At 43.6% G+C, this 16760-nt stretch overlaps 1 protein-coding gene across 1 annotated transcript; it reads left to right on the forward strand.

Moving 5' to 3' along the window:
* Positions 1–1504: 1504 nt before the first annotated feature.
* LOC308088866 (nuclear pore complex protein Nup214-like) lies at positions 1505–6580 on the forward strand (the record flags this gene model as incomplete). The annotated part of the gene is made up of 1 exon (XM_080433451.1): positions 1505–6580. The coding sequence occupies one exon, from the start codon at positions 1505–1507 to the stop codon at positions 6578–6580; it is 5076 nt and encodes a 1691-aa protein (XP_080289577.1).
* Between the last annotated feature and the right edge of the window lie 10180 nt (positions 6581–16760).

The following is a 16760-nucleotide window of genomic DNA, read 5'->3' on the forward strand; positions in this document are numbered from 1 at the left end:
TGAAATGCATGGCAATTGATTTCCGGTCACCAATCAGCGGTCGGGTCGAGACCCATTTTTATGTGTCAGGAGTAAATATCCCCCTTTCTTGCATTTCTTTTTTTCCTCCTTTTTTTGTTGCATTTTACATATTTTTACAGCCGTCTTTCCTCCCTCATTTAGTCTTCATGCTGATTAATTCATGCTTCATGCTGATTAATTTCCCTACTGGCTCACCAGGAGTAGGACGTAGATACTTTGTCCCTGCTGACGGGTGCCGTCCCAGTCCGTAGGAGTACGTACGTGCAGTTAACTCTATGCCTCAGATACCTTGCTGCATTTAACCGCCACATGACCAATCTCTCCACACCTGTAACATTTGACCTTCTTACATCCAGACTGGATGTGTCCAAATCCTCCACAGGAGTAGCAAACCTGCTCCCAGCTCTCCTTTTTGGGTTCCTTACAATCCTTGAAAATATGACCTGACATGCCACAGTTATAACAGGCATCTTCAGTTTTCTCACAGTCCCTGGAGACATGTCCTGGTACACCACAGCGATAACAGCGAATTATTTTTTCATAGTATTTCCCTCGACCTTGTCGGCTGTCCCTCGACTTCGTCGACAGGTTTGGAGTGGGACAGTCTTTCATCCAGTGACCCGTTTGACCACATCCAAAACACTCGTTAGTGCTCATCACTGCAACTGCTATACTCTTATTATACTTGTGTGATTCCTGCTGTTTTCTTCCCCTTTTGTCCTTCAGCCACTTTCTCTCCACCTACTTTGTTGTTCTCTTCGACAAAGACGTGTGGAGCTGTCTTCAGCAATTTATATAGGCTGACCAGAATGGAGACGGCGTATTGCGTGTGACGTCACACACAGTTGCCAGGCATTCCTAACAACGCCGATTAGCGCAGGAGTCATGCAGAAGTCGCGGCTCCTGCCAAATCACTCATGGTTGCAATTGTTGCGATGATGTTCATTCGGGGCTACCGATCCTAAGGGCTTTCCACTTCAGTCAAATAATTTCATTCACAACATTTAAAACGAACTCCTGAATGGTTGTCCACATCTAGTGCCATGGTTACTGGTGGAATTGCTATGTGAGATGACCAGAACAAATAAATTGTACAATGCAATGTGACAAAGTCTAGTTTGCGATGAAGCATAATAGCAGATTTGTCTAGCCTTCAGGCTAAGATTTTTCTGGTACCCAGGCTAACTGCTGCATGGGTGCCTGTGCAAATCTGCATCGTTAGGGGCATACTTGGGAATGTGTCATTTGTGATGTCACACACAACAAATAACACTCTCTAGCTCTGGTTTATAAGTGAAGATTTCCTTTAGATGTTGACTTTGTCTGAATTTAACATATCTGCAAGACAGAGCCATAAGAGACAGAGAGAGTGACAGTGACAGGTGACAGGGAGAACTACTTTTTGCAACACATTTCAGTGCCATAAACGTGCAGCGTGACAAATAAATCATAATTTAAACAAGCTTGGAGACGGGAGTTTAATATGAGAGACTCTCTGAGCTCTCCCCCGGAGAGGGAAGTGGATGATTTTCAGTTTCGGCAGATGAAGAAATTAAGAGTTTTTGACAAGCCTGCAGATTTGCCAAAATATAGATCTAGCTTGCTTGCCCTCTCAAATAAATTTGGACTAACATTTGTTGGTCTAAACAAAATGCTGAAAGTCTACTGGACTTCAGACATTCTCGCCGTGGATGTCCTTGATGGCAACTCCAACGTTATCATAGAAGGGCTGAAGGGGATAGTGGAATTGGATGTGCAGATGTCCATGCATCATGTGGCCCTCAGCAGTGATGATCGGACCCTGTCAGTGTGTGGCGTGACTGAGGAGGGGCTGTTGATTAACTTCTATGACACCTGTGCCTTCCTGAACAAAGCCAACAAAAATAAGTTACCTTTTGCATGTATAAGGCCACAAGTTGACCCACACATATGTGTGCAGGACCTGAAGTGGAACCCTGTCCAGGCATCCAAGCTGGCTCTCTGTCTGTCTGATGGTAGCATGTGTATTTTGGAGATTACAGACAGTGTTACAGAGGCCTACCGGCTACCTGTTTCAAATGGTGTTACATGTGTTTGCTGGAGTCCCAAGGGGAAACAAGTGGCTGCTGGGAAAAGAAACGGCACAGTCATCCAGTATTCGCCATCACTGGAGAAAAAGAAAGTGATTCCCTGTCCAAACTTCTACTCTGACAACCCGTTCAAAGCTTTGGACGTGCTGTGGCTGAGAACATACTTGTTTGCAGTGGTGTACGCTGCAGCTGATGGCTCCCCTTCCACCCCTCCCAAGCTGGTGGTGATCAGCCTTCCTAAAAAGGAAGAGAGAAGCACTGACCGCAACGTGAACTTCAATGACTTGGTGTATGGCACCTGTACTCAGAGACAGCACCACTACTTCCTCAGCCAAGTAGAGGACTGGGACATTGTTTTTGCTGCATCGGCAGCTTCCATGGAAGTCGGCTGCATTGCTTTGCAGGAGGACAAGACCAGCTGGGAGGTATGGATTCTGGGGGATGCCAGCAGGGCGGAGCTGCCTGAGTCGGACAATGACATCACTCTCCCACTTGGCGTAGCAATAGACCGAACCAGCAAGCTCGAAATAAAGATCAGCGAGGAGAAAATATTGCCCCCAGCCCCTGTCATGCTGGTCCTGTCCACAGATGGTGTGCTTTGTCCATTCACCTTAATCAACCTGAAGAAACCTGAGCAACTGGTATCTGCCCCTGTCACCATGCCCTTAGAGGGAGAGAGAATTCCCTGTGAAGGCCCTTGGACTCTAACTCCACCTAAAAACAGTCACTTGTCTGCCCTGGGACATTCATCTGCATCTGCATCAACATCATTGTTCAAACTTGGCATGCCCTCTAGTCTAGGCACCAAACACTCACCCTTGTCCTTGCAGTGTTCCACAGCTTCTGCTGCAAGCCATTCCATTTTGCTGCAGCCAATTTGTTCAGCCAAACTTGAAACCGATGTACCACCTGCTTCACTGGTACATCCTGCCCCCCCAATCACGGCACGGAGTGACAAACCCGAGTCTACTGCAGCTCTTCAGACGTTTTTATCAGTGGACACCCCAGCACCAACTTCCCAGGCTTCTACCTTAAAACCTCCCAAGTTGGCATTCTCTGAGCCCAGTAGTCTGACAATTCCTGCTCCCTTAGTTTCCAAGCCCCCTGACATGACAAACACAGTAGTGCCTCCACTCCCAACCAACATACACACCACTGTGGACCAGAAACCGTCCCCATCACCCCAGTCCACTGCCACTGCCACTGCCGCTCAGCCAGTCCTTAGTGTTGAGGCCCTGGGGAAACAGCTTCAACTGAAAGAAGACTCTGATCCCATTATGTTGGGCACACTGGAAGAGATTAGACACTTTCAGAAAGAGCTGGATGACTTGAAGACACGCAGTGCCACGGCTGATTTTGAGGTGGGCACCACTGAGGAGATGAGGGAGCTGAGGAAGGAATTAAAAGACCTCCATGTATTCACGCTTGAAATCAAGGAGACCACAGAGTCTATCCACAATGACATTGGCACACTTAAGACCAACTTGCTGGAGGGCTTTGCAGGGGCAGTGGATGCCAAGTCCCAAATTAAGCTTGGCAAAGATAGAAACTACCTGCAACTTCTGTGCAAGAAACCTCTTGATCCTCGTAGTGAAGAGCAGCTTAAGGAAATCCGCAGGCTGTACCAGTCTGTCGTGTTTGCTGTGGAGGATGTCAATGATGTCCTGGATTTGGAATGGGAGAAACACCTGGAGAAAAAGAAAAAACAGAAAGACATGGTGCTCCCAGGACGTGAGACTCTCTTCACCACACTGAAAAACAACTTGTACATCATTAGTCAGCAGAAGAGCAGACTGGATCAGCTGACCAAGGAACTCAGCTCTCTGCACCTCTACAACACAACCTCAACTCAGATCACTGACACACCAGAACCACAGAGACAGATGACCACAGATACACCTGCTGGATTGGACAATGAGCTAGAGAGCTTGAAGGATGCCCTCTTGAACTTCAAACTGGATGTTACCCCTCCAAAAAGCACCACCAAATCCCCAGTGAAGATATCCTCAGCAAAACAGTCCCAGCTGCATAACTTTCTCTCTAAGGGAATGCATCGAGTTCACTCCACTGCACCAGCCAACCTGAATCGCTCTGCCTTCCTCTCCACTAAAAGATGTGAAGACTTGATAGGTGTGAGCTTTACACAATCATCATCACAATCCCTGGGCGTACACCCCACCAACCTGGAGTGTGAGGAAGAAAGAGAGGAGTCCAGAGAGGGGAGTAACTATGGACAGCAGCAGTCATCACCTGCAGACAGTCCATTTGGTTCAGACTCAGCAAACACTGTATGCCCTTCTGCTGGTGGGGTTTTCAGTGGCCTGGGTGGTAAACCCATTGAAGACGCGGCCATAAAGAGCCCACTTGGTACCACTGCATCCCCAGTGCCATTTGGTCAGTCAAGTCAGTCTGGTGCCACAAGCCTTCTTGGAAACAGTAGTTCCAAGACATTTGGGTTTGGACAGACCTCCTCTGGTGAGGAGAAGCCTAGTGGAACAATCAGCACAGACAAAGGGAGTGTAGCATCCCAGGGGTTTGGCTCCTTCTCTACACCCGCAAAACCAAGTGGTTTTGTCAGGGCCCCAGTCTTCTCACCTGCATTGAACGGTGCAGTCCCATTAGATTCAAATCACTCCTTCAGTAACACCATGGGCTCCCTGGCTGCTGAGGTGATATTGCCTACCAAGAAGGCTGAACCTGTCACCATTCCCGCTCAGCAAGCTGCAGCCACAGCTGCTCTGCGTAGACAAATGGCCAGTCATAAGCCACTTATCAGTGCCTCCCTGACAGAGTCCACTCTGAAGACTGTTTCTCAAGTAGTTCAAGTTGAAGAGCTCAAGGACCAAGGACCTCCCATGCTATTGTCCACTGTCAATAATTCCACACAGCACTTTGCATCAGTGACCACCAACCAACAAAACACTGCCCAAGATATCCCAAAGACATCCACAGAAAGTGTGTCTGCTCAACAGGCAAGTTACATATTTAGTGGAGTCCCCAAACATGATACATGTGTGGCCCCATATAGCATAGCTGCTTTACTGAGCAACAGCAAAGGCTTCTCTTCAACTACACCCACTCCAGTCCTTGCTGCACCCATTGCCGCACCAGCTGAAGCATCCCCTCCACCAGAGGGTGGTTCTTTAACTGCTACAGCAGAACCCGCCCCAGAGAATATCCCTGCTCCTGTGGCACTGCCAACAACAGCCACTCCTTTTGTGGAGGCTCTTGTCCTGCCAGCCCCACCAGCCTTCCAGTCCCTGAGTTCTGACAAACCAGGTTCAATCTTCGCTCAGCCCTCCCCTGCAACAACAAGCAGCAGCACTATAGATGCCACACCACTTATGAACACAGTTTCCCCTCCATTTGTTTTTTGCAAGCCTGTTCCAGAGGTAGCAAGCTTTTCATTTGGCCAGTCAGCAGCGTTTGGAGTGAGTTCCAGTTGTCCCACCACAGGAGGTAGTGGCAGTATATTTGGAGCTCCCACAGCAAGCATTGCCAGCCCTATCTCCTTTGGTACCAGCACTACTGCCAGCACTACTGGAACAGGGCTTTTTGGTCAAAGTTCTATCCCAGTCTTTGGACAGAAGAGCACCGGTTTCGGAAAAGTGTCTGTGTTTGGCAGTAACACCACCACAACCTCATCTACTGGTTTTGGCTTGCATAGTTCTACACCAGCCTTTGGACAGCAGAGTACCGGTTTTGGACAAGGGTCTGTGTTTGGTATTAACACCACCACTACCTCACCTTCCGGAACTAGCTTTGGACAGTCCCCATCTTTTGGCAGGCCTAACACTTCATCTGTGATCAGCCAACAGTCTGGTGGGAGTGTATTTGGACAGCAGCCATCATGTGGAGACAGTCTATTTGTTTCAAACTCAGCAAATGAAACAGGCCCTTCTGCTGGTGGGTTTGGGTTTTTCAGTGGCCTGGGTGGTAAAGCCAGTGAAAATGCAGCCAAAAAGAACCCATTTGGTACCACTCTGTCAAGTCAGACTGGTCCTGGTGCCACAAGCCTGTTTGGAAACAGCGGTACTAAAACGTTTGGGTTTGGACAGACCTCCTTTGGCGAGAAGCCTAGTGGAACATTCAGCACAGGAGCAGGGAGTGTAGCATCCCAGGGGTTTGGCTCATTCTCTACTCCTGTAAAACCAAGTGGTTTTGGCAGCAGCTCAGCTTCCTTTGGGGGTTCTCCAGCATTTGGAGGGGGAACCAGATTTGGTTCAAGTCCCGCCTTCAGTAACACCATGGGATCTGCAGCTGGTATGGCGTTTGGAGTAGGCACAGCAGCAGCTGCAAACACAGGAGGTTTTGGCTTTGCCACGTCTCTCAGTGGCCTCTCCTTTGGCTCTCTAGCCAATCAGAGCACTCCCTCATTTGGTGGCCTAGCCCAGCAGGCTCCAGGTTTTGGACAGCAACCAGGCAGCTTCTCCGGCTTTGGCCAGCAGCCCCAACCTTTCTCTGGAAATGCTTTTCAGTCCGCAAATTAGTTCCTCTAACCACATCATACTTTCAAAATGATGTGAGGTGATTTGACTAACGCTTTGAATATGCATAAAACCAAACACTTTTAATCTACAATTTACAATTAGCAATTAGCAGACACTTTTATCCAGAGCGACTTACAAGTGCAAAATCTGAATAAGTAGAGTATGCATGAGCTCTAGGCAATAAACAAAGTAAATAGTCACGCAAAGTAGTGCCTTGAAGAAACATGCGGATACCAGGTAAACAATGAACTTAGCCTCTGTCTAAACATGCATCTAAATTACATTCTTAACTCTTTGACTGCCAGAGTATTTTCATAAAGTACTCCCCCAGTGCCAGCAATTTTCGTGTTTTTTTATTTTTATATTTTGAATTTTTCTCATGAAAATAATTTAAGGACACATAATGTAAAGACCCAGCACAAATCCGCCACTAGAGGGCAGCACATGACAGCTTTGATCATGTCGTTGGGTCTCTCTCACCCTTCTTCATAGATTAGACAAGGAAAAACATGAAAACGGATGTGACGTCCCCCCCATTGTTTTGATCGGCGAAAATTACGTTGTGATATACGACGGCGATGACTGATCGTCACCCAGACCATAGATTATAGAAGAGAAACTGTCCGTTTGTCCGTCATACCGTGTGAAAGACCGTTTATTTACCTATTTTGGACGAAAATGACTGGGGAAAAGAATCAAAAACCGGAAACGGAATCCAGGTCATGAAACCGGATGCAGATGTCCGTGAAGTAAGTGGAACTCGAGAATAACATTGAATATTAAGCAGCATAGCGCAATCAGAGATTAAACAATGAACGCGCGTCCAGCGCGTCGAGCGCGTCGACGGCCAACTGGACAAAGTAGCACTTGACGCGTTATCGCGTCGTCCGCAGTCAAAGAGTTAACATTTGTGATCAAGAAAAAATTTAAACAAATCTAAGGTACCAAACATGAAAACATGTGACCAAGATATAGCAGCATGGTAAACTAGCAATCAAGAATGGATACAAGGACAATGAAGTGCGTGTGTGCTGTGGAGTCTGGTGGTGTCTGAAGAGGTGCTGAGTCTTCAGACTCACCATAGTGTATGATGACGTTGACACTATGGACTTCATCAGAAGACGGAGCTCTCAGCCCAGCCACGACCCCAACGCACTTCCACTGCCTGTGCAGACCTAATGCTTATCTGATGTTGTTGGGCCTGGATACTCACAAGCCAATCTTTGCCATCATTAGTTGAGTTTAAACCCAACACACACACCTCAGCCCTGTGAACTGTCAAGGGAGAAACAAAGAGAGCATGCGTAGTTTGCAGTATGTGAACAGGATGTTATTTTTTTTTTATACCAAAATAAGACGTGATACATAACACAAAATAAAGATAGCAAGAAACAGTGGAAGGGATTATAATAGCCTGGGAGTATAATTGACCCCCCTCCCCCCCTTGGATGTACACATTTTGGTTCAGAAGTTATGAGTAGTTGGTAGTATACTGTGACTGTCATGCCAACACATTTTCACAAATAGTAGTGCTATAGCGATTAATTTGAAAGGGAAAATGACGCAATATGTGATGAGTTTCGGTCCAAAAGTGACGTGTTGGAGTGGGTATGGCCAAATAACTGACAAACTATCATTGGATACAGCTTCAAATAACATCCTAAACAATGGGTTGAACAGCAAGCTTGGTAGCATGCTGTGTTAAGAAGCCAATTTCATGTTCCCAAGTCATGGGTTCAAATCCCACTGTGTGTGAGATTTTTTTTGTTTGTTTACTCCACAGCATGACAAATTGTTGTTTTTGGTTACTGTGATGTTAGGTTTAGGCATTGTTTTTGTGAGGTTAAGGTTAGGATTATAGTTCGGTTTAGGCATAGGTTGTGAGGTTAAGGGTTTTGTGAGTAAGAGACTAATGCTCTGCGATTGGCCAATTGGCTAGTCTGTTGTTCAGCAACCTAACAGTCAGTCAGTCAAAGACATGCAAGTTCTATTAGGCTGGCCTCTTAGTCCAGCAAAACCATAATCATACATAACTCCCATGCCAAAATGCTTATGAAATTATGCTTGTTGATCCATTCAGGATTATAGGTTTCAGCAAAGGTTGCACACATCACAAACAAGATAATAAATTATGCTATTCATCTTGTTCCTGGTGGCAGCTAAAAGCACCTCCAACAACCTCCATGCCCGCCATAATCTCCTGATTAAGGTGGAAATCAGAATCCCAGAGGAATTACAAGACAGTGGTCCAGATGATTCTTCTGTTAAGAATAAGACTAAAAGGTAAAGAAACATATAATGCCTTTCTATATTGTTACAGGGATTAAACTCAAAGGCACACTAAGGCAACAAGACAATTTATTTGCACTAAGAGCTTGATGGCACTCACAATGGCAGGCCCATACATTACTTCTGTGGAATATGTTTTGGTAATACAATATTTGATATCTTTAAAAAATAAGATAAATTAAGTATAGAAGTATTGGCTTAAGGCAACCCCTACATGGGATGGGAGAGGAGAAAGGCAGTGTGACATGGGGGGGGGGGTCTAGGCCACAACAGAAGATGTTCCAGATGTATTCAAAGTGTCAGCATCCTGAAATAGCGTCGAGCTATGACCAGACTTGCAGACACCAAACAAAACAACAGCCCTCACATCAAGTAAACATCGGCAAAACGCGCAAGACACAACCCGCTGTGAAGCCTCCCTCTGTCCGGTCTCGTTAGCCAGAGGTGCAGAGAGGGCGATCGGAGGGGAGGGGACACCCATCCTATTAAGAGGAAGCTGCTGAGATGGCATCTCTTGCCCCTCGCAAACACTTTGCCTTTGAGAAATAACATTGACAAGCTCCCTCTGTGTGGTGCTGTGTGGACACGGAGACAAAGTAGAGTCTGCAGCAGATGTCTTGTGGCGCCGACTATAAATAAAGCCAGCGAGACCAGCCTGGGCGGCTGGGCCACTGACGAACATGAGTTGCTGTGAGGCCGCGTTAGCTTTGTTACGTCTACCTTCAGACTGGCAGCCCAAGTCTGATTTATAATCTATCCAGATTGGAGTCAGATCGTTTTTTATTATCACTTCTGAACAACAACAAAAAATTTACCTACATGGAAACTGGTTTTGGTAAATCGGATTTGAGCCACATTCCTGGGTGGCTTGAAATGTGATTCAAATCTGACTTCTAAAAATGTGTCTCAGTTTGGATACTTGGACATTGAAGCTTGATTTACACTTCGCCCTATGGCTGTGTCACTCACTGACAATAGCAGATCTATATAAGCTCACAACGCAGCACATTGCAATGTGATGAGAGCTTGTAGATCGGCTATTTTTGGCGAGTGACACCGTCACACAACAGAGCATAAGCATTACTCACGCCTATGTTGTTACGCCGTTACTTCAGCAACCTATGCAGATAAGTCGACGATGTAGAAGTCTGACCTGATCACTTGCATATAACAGTGTGGACATTCAGTCATAAACCTATCAAAAGGATTTGCCTGCAGTCTGAACAAAGCCAAAGGGCAGTGTTGCCAGATTTTGTGAGAGACATAACCAACTAGGTCTATGAAAACAAGCCCAAAAGAAGCGACTAGGCCTGAGGCCACATTTTTAACAACACAAATCTGGTACATGGGTCACAACACACACACACACACGTCAAGTAAAACCGTGCCAAATAAAGTATAATAGCCCAAATTGGCCATATAGCATGGTACATTTACTGTGTCATTGCAGAAATTTCAACATGCGACATTATGTGATATTTTGACCCTGCTGAAATACCCTGTTCACAAATCACCTCCAGCATTTCACTTGTGGGGAGCATTCAGAATAAGTATGAGGACTTTAATTTCATGTTCCATTAAGTGTACAGTACCATCACAATGGGGGCACATATCTCTGCATTACCTCCGACAGAAAGATGGGGGACACAATTCAAAGACAAAGATTTAACAAAAGGGCCACCACTAGGCTTGGATGTCACAATTATTACATAATCACCTAATCGTAATTATTTGAGGTAATCGCAATTATTTTTTCATAATCGTCATAATCGTTTCCATGTTGAAAAATGTTCATGCATTTTCTAACATTTTCAGAAATCTATGTAGATCTGCTATTTCAAAATTCAAAATTTCAAATTTCTTTTAAACCAGATTTTTGTATGAAATTACTATTTTAATTTGCCATGGTACATTATTCATTTTGATTATTGATGTCATTTCTTTGCATATTTAAATTGTATTTGTCATATCTGCCCCGTGCTATTTTGTTTACAAAGCCTAAAAGCCAAACAGAAATGTTCAATCCTTAATCACAATTACTTCAACTTGTGTGACAATTAATCATCAAGTAAAATCATCAAGTAAAATGTCATGATCATGACAACAGCAGCCACAACAACAGTAATTCAGTATGGACTCAGGAAGAGGGAGCTGGGAGCTGTACTGTATGTATCACCAGTGGAAAGTGAGTACATTTACTCAAGTAGGCTACTGTAGGCTACTTAAAGCAGTGGTTCTCAACCTGTGTGTCGGTACCGCCAGGGGGGTCCCCACATGATTTTGGGTGGGTCCCCAGATGACTTTTCAGACCTTTTTCATTCTTAAAAAAAAAGAAGACCATTACTGCATCAAAGTAATCAACAAACTATACTTGTAAAACATTGGCTAAATTGTCAAATAATAAGAAAGAGGCAAAGGTTTTGAAAATAGAAAATATTTTCACATATTTATGTATGGAACTGAAAATGTAATGCCTCAACTCCAAGTGCTTATCGGGGTGGGGAGTCCCCAGTTCAAATATGATTATTTTGAATAATAATGAAAAGGTTGAGAACCACTGACTTAAAGGATGACTTCAGCCATTTTCAATCTATCTTCACATAATTGCTCCTCAAGACACTAACACTAATGATACTATGGTATGGTATGGTCTCAGAGGAGGGATGTGGACAGTTCAGAAACCTGCCTACCACTGGTAGGCTACCAGTGACATCGTCGATGACGAATCAAAGCTAATAGAAACGGCAGGCTTTCTATTCCTGGAAAGTTAGCATGCTATAATGGAAGCCATTGTTCTTGCGTTAATAAAAATATAAATATTTTAGAAAAACATGTCACTGTTAGGCGGTTTTCTGAAGTGTCCACAACCCTCCTATGATGGAGGACCAAGTAGAACAACAATTGTACCATTTTATCATGTCTATTAGTGAGGACCAATTATATGAAGATAAGCTGAAAAGGGGTGAAGTCGTACTTTTAAGTACAACCTTTAAGTACCTTATCTTTACTTGAGTGTTTAAATCTTTCGATACTTTATGATTCTACTCCACCTCAAATTTTGTCACACGTTATTTTGCTCATTTTTATTGTTTTGTATCAATCAAAAGTATCAATACTGCAATGTAGATACTCTGTTACAGGTAAAATTATCAGCATCAAAATAGTATCAAAAGTAAAAGTACCAAAAGTAAGAGTACTCAGAAGTGTATGAAAAAATGTTCTAAAAATAGCCGATCTACAAGCTCACAATGTGTCGCATTGTGAGCTTGTAGATCTGCTTTTTTCAAATGGCCAAAATATATATATATATATAGGGCTGAAGTGGTAAGTGTGTTTTGTAATAATAATCAAAAACTACAAAGTAACTAGTAACTAAAGTTTTAATATAATAGTGGAGTAAAAGTACAATATTTTCCTCTGAGATGTCCTGAGGTAGAAGTATAGAAAATTGTAAATACTGAAGTAAAACATACCTCAAAATTGTACTTAAGTACAGTAGGCCTATTTGAGTAAATATACTTAGTTACTTTCCACCACTGCTTCATTCAGCCGTCTGTGTTGTTTTCTCCCGACTGTGGTTTATATCTTGGTTTATATCTTGTGTGATTGTGCCCCCTAGTGGACTGCATTCATGTTTCACCTCAAAGCTTGGATGAAACACTTCACTGCAGGTGTTCGTTCCTGTTCTCTGGACTATTTAAAAGGAGTCAGGGATTGCGTCATATGTTGTTAGACATTTTCTTCTGGTACACCTATTATCTATAAATCAAATTGATTGGACAGAAATTCTTCTTTTTTTGGGACACTAAAGGTTTACCAGTGGGTCTACCACAGCTTGCATGGTAGCATGGTCCTCAATTTTCAGGTTTCACTGCAGAAGGCTGTTGCACTAAATCTCTCTCAAAGACACAGATCCATCAATACTTTGTATATTTACAGTTAATAGTACAGTACATACGGTAAGTCAATTTAAATCAGGTTTCAAGCAAACCCACCAGAATAAGTTTGTTCTGTATTATGTGTCAGCTCTTTGAAAAAGCATGTTACTGTTCCAAAAAAAAAGTGGGGTGGCGCCCTAAGGCCCCTATTGACCAGCCTACACACTATACAAGCTAGGGATTTCCCCTGTATGAGTCATCATATGTCTTTTAAGATCTCTATTTTGGCTAAAGGTTTTGCTACACGCTGTACATGCAAAAAGCTTTTCCCCTGTGTGAGCAAGCATGTGTGTTTTAAGAGCTCTATTTTGGCTAAAGGTTTTGCTACACGCTGTACATGCAAAGGGCTTTTCCCCTGTGTGAGTAAGCATGCGTGTTTTGAGAGCTCTATTTTGGCTAAAGGTTTTGCTACACACTGTACATGCAAAGGGCTTTCCCCTGTGTGAATAAGCATGCGTCTTTTAAGATCTTCATTTTGGCTAAAGGTTTTGCTACACACTGTACATGCAAAGGGCTTTTCCCCTGTGTGAATAAGCATGTGTTTTTTAAGACCTCCATTTTGGCTAAAGGTTTTGCTACAAACTGTACATGCAAAGGGCTCCCCTGTATGAGCCCTCATGTGATTTTCTTTCCTATTTGACTCCCCGTGGATAGAGTTTGTTTTCTTGGTTTCAGGTCTTGGGACTGCTTGTTGCTTAAAGACAATGTTTTTCCTTCCATGCGTTTTGTCTTGTGCGATTTCAGTGTGTTTAAAACAGACTGATCATCCGTGGTCTCCCCCCGCTCATCACTGTCTTCTGTGTCAGATTCAGAACAGTATGAAGAGAGGAGTTGTCCATCACTAGTTGATTGTAATGCTCCACGGTCCTCTACATCAGCATGTGTTTTTGTGTGTTCAGTTGAGGTATTGGCTAAAAGCTCTGCCTCTCTGTCTTCTCTCTGAAGTACCTCCTCTTGTTCCTCTTTAATCTGTGGAGGTTCTAGTTTAACCTGGACCAAACTGGGGCTCCAGTCCTGCTGTTCCTCCTTAATCTGTGGAGGTTCTAGTTTAACCTGGACCAGGATGGAGCTCCAGTCCTGCTGTTCCTCCTTAATCTGTGGAGGTTCTAGTTTAACCTGGACCAAACTGGGGCTCCAGTCCTGCTTTTCCTCTTTAATCCGTGGAGGTTCTAGTTTAACCTGGACCAAACTGGAACTCCAGTCCTGCTGTTCATCTGTAATCTGGGAGGTTCCAGTTTCACTTGGACAAGACTGGGACTCCTCTCCTGCTGTTCAGGGGAATCCTCCCCTTTACACACAGGAAGGAATTGGAGATCTAGAAGGAGGAGAGAGGAGGCAATATCAGCAGACAGCAACTCATAGGAAAATATATATATTCTCCTACTTTTTTTTTGTGTAATGATTTTTATATTGTCTTTCCATTTTTGTCAACCATCACTTTTCAAAGGGGTTGTGAACAAAGTATGAATGAGTGATAGACAATACCTGGCATGTTTAGATTATTATATATCACTATTTTGTGAGTAGCATTAAGATATGGATTGAATGGAATGCAGTCGAAACATCTTCAGGTTCACCTCTGATTAATGGCCATTAGTCAGACCCATTGAAACATTATAAAGAAAAAAAGGAACAAATGGTTTCCTAAGTGGGACCCGGCATCTGACGGCAAATCTCGCAAACTACAAATAGCACCTGCTTGATCCCGCGAGAGTGTGTTGCTGGGACAGAGAAAAGTTGATAATAAAGTTGATTTTCCCAAAGAGATTTCAGTATAAAAATCTTGGGAATATTGTCTGGCTTGTGACGATCGGGTACAATATTTAGTTCAGTGACCATGGGGATAAAGATTGGTTCAGAAGCTGTGTTCATGTTCACTCTTCCAATAGAAATAATAGACTCCAACCTGCTTCCGGTCTCCTAAAAAGGCATCCACTGCACCTAGATATGGGAAGTAAACCGGAGATGGCATGTCTTGCTATTTTTGTCTTGGGATTGGGGTCTACAACCACTTCCTGGTAAAACTGGAAGTAAACAGATGAGCAAATTACAGCCCGTCCCTATTGGCCGTGTAGGAGCATCCACCAAGTTTGGGGCCTTTAGCATGCTGGGAACTGGAGTTATGGCTGTTTAAAGCCCAGTCAATAGGAACACAGAGGGGGCAGGGCTTAAGCAATTCCAGCCTGTCCCTATTGGCCGTCTAACAGCACCCACCAAGTTTGGGGTGTTTAGCATGCTGGGAACTGGAGTTATGGCTGTTTAAAGCCCAGCCAATAGGAACACAGAGGGGGCTGTTTAAAGTTGAGTCTATAGGGCATAGCAGTGGCGGCCATTTTCTGGTTCCACTTCAAAATACTCAATGCATTTTTCCCATTGACATTTCCAAAAATATTTATATCAATTCATTTAAGCCTAGAATTAAGCCACCCAGAGTCCTGGACAAAGGGTATTTATTAAATATAGTATATCATATAATTAAATATAAAATAAATAAATAAATCACAGAAAAAAATGTTTTATGGTCATGATTCACCAGGACCCTGGATGGCTTGATTCTAGGCTTAAATTAATTGATATAAATATTTTTGGAAATGTCAATGGGAAAAATACTGCATGCAGTATTTTGAAGTGGAACCAGAAAATGGCCGCCACTGCTATGCCCTATAGGAACCCGGTGGATTGGGTGGTACAACAGTTTTCCAGTAGGCAACCCGGAATCATGCTCACCCCCATGGCGGTCCACTTGCACCCCCCCCCCCCCCCCACCGTGTGTTACATTCGCCCGGAACACTCGCACACAATTCATATCATAAGGTCCATAGTTTTTATCTAAAATGTGACAGACTGCTTTAATTAATAATGGGTTAAGTAAAATAGCGAACTATTTTAGTTAAGGGTTATGCCTTTAAAGTACATTTATTTTCTGAAACAGGGGTTTGATAAGGAGTAATAATCATTATTACACTCGGACCGTGCTTCCGAGAGGAAAATGTCCGCAGCTCTTAACCTGTATTCCTCCTCTTTATATTGAAAAAATCTCCACTGGTTTATCAGTGTCATTTGGATGTTTGGTTAGTAAGTTTTCACTGGCATTGAGCTTTCATGTGTCAGAACTTCAACAAAGTATACACTGGGGACTGGTCTACTTCATCATTTGTGTGATTGGTGAATGATATCCGTATAGTCCAGGAGCCAGGCCCACCTCTCAGGGTGTTTTCTGCTACCTTTTCCTCACTATTATTTCCTGTTAGCCTATACCTTGGACAATCACAAGTTCATACTGAACACCCCCAACTCGCCACCGTTTGGTCTCAGGTACCCTAAAACCCCTTTTTTGGAGCATGTTTCTGGCAAAATTATGGAAGCCAATATTAAAAAGGTACTACAAGGGCATAAATAGTCATACAGGTATGAAATGCATGGAGTATCCTGAAACATAGGAGGAAGTAACAAATAAAAGATTCAGGGCCTTGCTGCCACTCTATTTTAAAATATCACCCTCAACATCCCCAGAAACATAAAAAAAACAATACTGTCCACTTGACAAATGTGAATTTTCCACCACTTTATGGTTATCATCACTGCTGCACTGGTATCTGCTATATTAAAATCGCCTACGGGTGGGCGAGCGGGTGGATCGCTCACGTCACGCTCATGTCACCATGACTGAGTGATAAAGAAAAAGGATAGGAAACATTTGTTCATTAATCGTAATCGAGGCAAAGGTTTGAAATAAACGTGAATCGTGAAGTCATATCGCCCTGCCCTATCATGACCTTATCTTTATGTGAAGATTTTAAAATAAAATCTCACAACTGAAAATCTTTATAGACTAAGTCCTAATGTGTGATTTGTGAAACAGACTGAGAGTCCCCCCCCCCCCAACACACACACACACACACACACACACACACACACACACACATTCCTGAACAATTAACACAATGTGATTA

This window comes from Gymnoscopelus braueri (genome assembly GCF_963280865.1).
Source record: "Gymnoscopelus braueri genome assembly, chromosome: 7".
Lineage (NCBI taxonomy): Eukaryota > Metazoa > Chordata > Actinopteri > Myctophiformes > Myctophidae > Gymnoscopelus > Gymnoscopelus braueri.